We start from the raw sequence: 7,084 nt of genomic DNA on the forward strand, positions 1-7,084 counted from the left end.
AAATGGCAGTCCTGCCTTGTTTATCTCGATGACGTCGTGATCTTTTCGGCCACATTCGATCAGCATGTGGAACGACTACGAACTGTGCTCGAAGCGATTAGTTCAGCAGGGCTGACGATAAAACCCCAAAAGTGCCATTTTGGTTTTCATGAACTGCTTTTCCTCGGTCATGTGGTTAGCTCTGAAGGCATTCGACCTGACCCCGAAAAGACAACAGCTGTAGAAAAGTTTCCTAGACCGACAGATAAAAGGGCTGTGAGACGATTCTTAGGACTTTGTGCCTATTACAGAAGATTCGTTAAAGATTTTTCGAAGATTGCGGAGCCACTAACCCGACTGACGAAAGAAGACATGCCTTTCACCTGGACAAGCGAGCAAGAAGAGGCGTTCAATGAGCTACGACAGCGACTCCTACACCACCCTGTCCTGGCACATTTCCACGAAGAAGCCGAAACAGAGATTCACACGGACGCAAGCAATTTGGGACTAGGCGCCGTCCTTGTGCAGCTGCAAAACGGAGAGGAAAGAGTGGTCGCATATGCTAGTCACACTCTTTCGAGAGCTGAAATAAATTATTCGGCGACGGAAAAAGAATGTCTGGCGGTAATATGGGCCATACAGAAATTCCGACCGTACTTATATGGTAGACCATTTCGAGCAGTGAGCGACCATCACTCGTTGTGCTGGCTCGCAGGCCTAAAGGACCCTTCTGGGCGACTTGCTAGATGGAGCCTCAGGTTGCAAGAATACGACATAACAGTCGTATACAAGTCGGGTCGCAAGCACAGCGATGCTGATTGCCTATCACGCGCACCAATGGAATCTGCGCCTGGGGAAGATGGAGACGACTTTCCGTTTCTTGGGGCCGTGAGCGCCGCAGACATGACTGAATATCAGCGATCTGACGCGGAGTTGCTTAAACTGATCAAGCATCTGGAAGGGCAACCCGTGCGTGTTCCTCGAATTTTCGTCCGGGGATTGTCCTCGTACCTCATGAGAAACAACGTTTTATACAAAAGAAACTTCGAGCACAGCAAGGAGAAATTCCTACTCGTCGTTCCTTCGGCCTTGCGACCCGAAATCCTGGAAGCCTGCCACGATGACCCAGCAGCAGGACACCTCGGAGTGAGTAGAACATTGGCTCGCATCCGCACAAAATACTACTGGCCAAAGTTACTGGATGCTGTACAGCATTATGTAAGGACATGTAGAGATTGCCAGAGACGCAAAACGCCTCCATTGAAACCTGCAGGATTTCTCCAACCAATTGAACCACCTGAGTCTCCGTTCGAACAAGTAGGAATGGATCTACTTGGTCCATTTCCCTTGTCATCAATGGGCAACCGATGGATAGTAGTGGCGACAGTCTACTTAACCCGGTATGCCGAGACGGCCTCTCTCACCAGGGGCACGGCTATAGAAGTAGCTGAATTTTTCGTCACTAACATTGTACTACGGCATGGTGCCCCAAAAGTGGTCATCACGGATCGAGGAACTGCATTCACAGCCAATCTGACGCAGTCCATTATGAAACTTACCCACACAAGTCATAGGAAAACAACGGCTTACCACCCCCAAACTAATGGGCTAACCGAGCGACTCAACAGAACTCTAACCGATATGTTGTCCATTTACGTTGACTTGGAGCACCGTGCGTGGGACAAGATACTGCCGTACGCCACTTTCGCTTACAATACTGCTGTGCAGGAGACTACTAAAGTGACGCCATTCCAGCTAGTCTATGGTCGAGTAGTTACGACACCATTAGATGCAATGCTGCCTGTAGGCGACAATACAGAGCACAAGCCTGACATCAGCGAATTCATTCAGCGAGCCGAAGAAGCACGGCAGTTGGCACGACATCGCATAAAACAACAACAACGCGTGGATGCAAACCGTTACAACCTTCGTCGGAGAGGAGTTACGTCGGAGAGGAGAATTGTTACGTACAATCCAAATGGTGTACGAATAACTGTTTATTGGGGCGAACTTGTGCCCGAAAAGTAGCGGCGTCTGTAACAGGCGATCAGCAAAAAGGGATCAATCTCCGAGAGAGAAAAACCCTCGAGTGGTGGTCCACTTCTTTTTCATCAAAATCCCGTGCTGAGGAAGCGCGCGCCGTCACGGCCTTTTCTTGTTTGATCATAAAGCCGCTGATCTCTTGTGGGGGCGCTCGAACTAGCGCGCGTAGTTTGAATACTGCGTTCACCTTGCGTCAATATTGATGTAACCTACAAATATCACCGTTCCAAAGGAGACACCTTGTGTATACGGAATATATGCTTAAGGAAGAGTGAAAAAAAGAATTGCAACTCTTAATGCGAAGAAAATAACTTTTAAGATTTATTCAAATATGAAGGATTTTATTCAACTTGCTGCAAAATATTCGATGCAAAATGTATACGACTTATCAACTCTGTATACGGTAGATTCATTGCGCTCTCCCTTTTAACGCTGTGTGCTTCCGCAAAAAAAAAATCGGCTTTTTGTTGTCGATCCAAGCATAATTGGCGGAACCAATCTTGTTCGAAGAGGAAGAATAAAGAATAATGAGCTGAGCCATTCTAGCCATGGTAATCATTGAAGCCGAGCAAAGATACTGAAGGACAATAAAGTAACTTGCAAATATGGTAAGCCGAACTTACCAGAGGAAAGAGCTGCGACGTTTTCGTGAGCTGGTGCATAATACTTTAGAGAAACTAGCAAAAAGAAAGACCCAATAAAGAAAAGCAGCTTTAACACCTGTTTATCTAGTGTAGTCTGTACTTGGTGCTATGGACTATTGCGCCTGCCTAAAGGTGAAGGAACTCACCCGCGCTTCTCAGCTTCCAATGTATCTGTCTCGAAAGTTGGCGGACATTCCTTCTTCAGTTAACGCCATTTCAATGACCGAAAGATCAAATACTTTTCGCAAAAGATGCCCGCTTCAGATGGAGTGCCTGCATGTCGAAGCATGTGGAAAGCAGCTGAATAAAGAAAAGAAACAAAAAATGTGTTACTTACGAACTTTTAAGACCGCCTGAATTACATGACGGACCGGGACTTTTGTGCTTATTTATTTTCACTTTGAGCTCCTGTACGTGCAGAAGGCTCTGCAGACCTGCTTTGTTCTTGGTATTTGGAGGTATACAAGACCGTTTTCAGACGTCAGATGATATATTCTTAGCATTTAAAAGCAATATATTGGTATAATTCCTGGATTGAAATTTTTCATAACAGGGAAAGCAGTACTAATGGACATTGAAGTAATGGTATAAATGAATGAAGAATTTAGGTAGTTGGTGGGTGTTTAAAATGTAAATATATTATTTAGGTCATTATTCTGCCTGAAGGCAAGGCCACAGTTATATCTGGCGGTATGACACGAAAACGAAACGCAGATTTTTACGACATTCTGCGCTGTTAGCAAGGTACCACTGATCCTGTCAAAATAATACTAGTTAGTTTGGAGCATTGGCACGCCAATTTGCTTTTGCCTTTTTTCATCTTAAAATTTGTATACACACCTTGCCATAAAAGCTGCAACCCCTACTCTCCTAACACTAACCGAACTTATGACGATTCAGCACGCACGTGCCAGGGGGGGCATGAGATTTTTTGTGAAGCTTCCTTTCTGTCCCCTTCTCTGAGCAGCGCTGTGAATTTTCAAGCTGTTCTTGGAAAAAGGGTGACATGACACAAAGGAGCCTGAACATTGAAGTGAATAGCTTTTCACGTGCGTCTTTTATTTTCATGGCTGCCACACACGTGTGGGAAAGTTTCGTTTGGTGACAACGCTCTTCCGTTAACTGTTCGAACGAACTCCTTGAATAAACCAAGCCGAAGTGCGCCACAGTTCTCCTTAGTGACGGACGGGGTCGTCTGTTGTAAACGCTCAGCGGCAATATAGAACGCTCACGGAAGCTTTGTGTTTTTAGAGCTCCCCCAAACCGAAAACGGGAAATGTCAGCAATGAAGAGCTTATAATCGTTCCCCAATTGGCACGTGCTATGAAGCGATGTACCATGTTATGAATAAGATCATTTCATAAATACATTGCTGTAAATAAGGCGAGACCACCATTTTTTTGAACGGTACCCCTTTAAGCTATCGCAGGTGGTAAAACAACTATCAAGCCTCACTCAGGACAATGTCCTGTGATTGAAGAAAATTTTGTCCTCATAAAGGTGAAAGGTGAATTACTGTAGCCAATATAATATCGGGCGTCGTGCACTGTCAGATTAGCAGGTGCTGAGACACATGCAGTCCTGGTTCGGTGAAGCGAGCGCCCTCTTGCGTTTATGCAGCCATTGTATTTGCATGCGAGAGCCGGACTTCCACATAAAGGGATACGGCCACCGTGCCAAATATTGTTATAGCTTGATTTTTTTGTAGGCCAGTTCAGAATGACGATATTTTGATGCACCTTGCTTACGCTTCACAATACATCCCAGGTTCCACTCTCCAGGGCCGCGAAAACAAGCAGTTTTCCAAAGCTTTTGCGTGTGAGCAACGAAGCTAAAATATGAAAGCATAACGTTTTTCGGGAGCTACTTCTCCTCACGAGTGTGCCGCGGTGAGTTCCAGCTAATGCGCCGAAACTCGTAGAGTAGCTGTTACGAGCGAATTTCGTCAGTTTTGTGAAAACACACACACAGTGGCTACATGGTAACATAAGCTACTATGAATAAATCAAATAAGTATCGCAAGTGTGACTCAACATTAAAATACTCCTAATTCGTATGCATTGTTGGACACTGTAAGGAAGGCCCAAATTTGGCTTTGAGGCTGCAAGTGAACTGTAAGGAAGGGCCAAGATTAGGCTTTGAGGCTGCAAGTGAAATAATTGTTTTGAAGCTAAGTGTATAGTATGAAGTACATTGTGAAGGTTACGCGGAGAAGGATCGTGACAGCGAAGTCAGCCAATGCAAAAATAGGGTGGTCCTGAAAAGGACCTTTCGAGTGGTGCTGCATTGAATCTACTTCAGGGGCACACGCTTCCGACGACGGCGCAAACCTTCACGAAAACGTCGACGAAAACCCGGCCGTCTTTGGAATAGACGCCGCACAGGCAAGCCAAGAGGTCTCCGGTGACCGGGTAACCGCACTCTCTGAGGGCTGCCTCCAGGCCGCGGTTGGAGACGAAACCGCTTCTATCGAGATCAAACTCCTGAAATACTGAGGCCCAGTATTGGATAGCCTGGCAGCCCATGTTCAGCAGGTCATCGCAGTCGGTTGCACCCCTGATGGTGCAGAACTCTAGAACGAGCGCCGCAGTGCGGAGATAGATTGGCGGATGCGTTCGCCGTTGGCCAACACGCCGGATAAACTCTTCGACGACGCGAGAGTCCATGACATCTGCTTCAGGAAAGCAAGTCGAGTGTCAATCCTGGCAATCGTCGTCTTTTTATACACACGTGTGTTGGCTGTGTGGGACTGTCAACGAATGAAGGTTCTACTCTCAGCTTTGAATCCGCCCCCTGCGTGTACTCTGTCCTTCTCACCATTGTTCACCTTCCGCGCTCCTTCCGCTTGCGCCAGCAGTCTCTCTTCCTCTTTCTTCCCTGGAATTCACAAAGCTAGGAATTTTCCAACTCATCGCCAGGTCACTTTCTCTTTTCAAAAGAAGTAGAAAACTGCACGGGAAAAATCATTTATCATGTGTGTGTGTGTGTATATGTGTGTATGTATATATGTGTATGTGTGTATATATATATATATATATATATATGTATATATATATATATATATATATATATATATATATATATATATATATATATATATATATATGTATATATATATGTATATGTATGTGTATGTATATGTGTATATATATATATATAGACCCACCATTACCTCTGTCTCAAATCGCATCTGATGGCCTGCATCGCTCCCTGCTCAGATATACTCCTTTTTCGATTTTCGGCTTTCCTTTCTATATTTTTTTAGCCCAAAATTACGTTTTCTTTGAAAAACCATTAGCCTTTTAGTCAAGATCCTGCCGCCCGGTTCTTGGCCGATCCCCCTTTGTGGGTGTGCGCCAGAGTGTCAAGGATCATCATCATCATCATCATCATTTATCGGGTAGTAAACCTTTGAAGACTCCCCAAACAACCGAATTGCCAAATTGAAGGAAGGCATTCTAAAACAAAACAGATATTTTTTTTCCCTTTTGTATGCGGTCTTTGCGAGAATCGGTGGATGTAGCAGTTTTACTTCTATACACTTTCCGGCGAAAATCTATGAATAAAAGACGTGAAATAAGACTATTTTATAAGAAGTCATCGAAATAGAGGAAATATTGCGTTCGAGAATTTGAATAAGGGATGAATGGAGACATCTCAAATACACGTAGTAATTAAAGGACACTATCCTGGCAGGATTTATTCTAATATATATTCAAATTCTGCCTTTGAATAATTGTATACCAATATATGTATATTCTATAAATACTTAGATAAATCTTGCGTGTTGATATTTTTTCCTTGTGAACGCTGCTACGTTTGATTGCAATCTCAGTAGTGTTGCGTGCATTGTTTGGTGAGATAGGAGGGTTCTAGCTTCGGCTTCAGCTTGCTTTGGGAAAGTTTTAGTTCAAACGAAGAAAAGAATCCAGAAATATATCTCGGTCACTCCTCAGTGCAAGATCTACGTAATAAGTTCTTGAACGCTGGTATATAAATAATTGTAAATTGAGATCTTGGAGATAATTGCAGGAATTATTTAAACACGTCTTCTCTCTATCAAGGAAAAGGGCACAGGGTTACATGTCAGTGTATGGCTTTCTTACGTCATCTGCGACAGAGTTACATGGTCAGAGTGCGCAGTATTTGTAAAGCGTGGCTACCTGTTTCAGATTGTGCAAGGTGCTTTCTGGAATGGGTCCGAATGCCATAAGAAAAACAAAACAAACAGAGAATAGGTGCTCCTGGCCCTCATTAATACTCTTTGCGTGGAGGAACACATCACGAGAAGCCCTTTGAATGGTCAAACCACAATCAAATGTTTCCAACGAAAAATAAACACAAAGGGTATATTATGCATACTCACGCACACAGCTCAGGGAGAGTGGCACTTACTTAATGAAAAAGTAACAAGCAAC

General features: G+C 44.2%; 1 protein-coding gene across 1 annotated transcript; it reads right to left on the minus strand.

Moving 5' to 3' along the window:
- Positions 1–4,963: 4,963 nt before the first annotated feature.
- LOC119187205 (grancalcin-like) lies at positions 4,964–5,332 on the minus strand. The gene has a single exon (XM_037435408.1). The coding sequence runs from the start codon at positions 5,330–5,332 to the stop codon at positions 4,964–4,966; it is 369 nt and encodes a 122-aa protein (XP_037291305.1).
- Positions 5,333–7,084: the final 1,752 nt, after the last annotated feature.

Source organism: Rhipicephalus microplus, chromosome 7, assembly GCF_043290135.1.
Source record: "Rhipicephalus microplus isolate Deutch F79 chromosome 7, USDA_Rmic, whole genome shotgun sequence".
Lineage (NCBI taxonomy): Eukaryota > Metazoa > Arthropoda > Arachnida > Ixodida > Ixodidae > Rhipicephalus > Rhipicephalus microplus.

Bases quoted from the DNA above. Each gene is read 5' to 3' on its own strand.
- LOC119187205 (XM_037435408.1), bottom strand. From the start codon at position 5,332: ATGGACTCTCGCGTCGTCGAAGAGTTTATCCGGCGTGTTGGCCAACGG.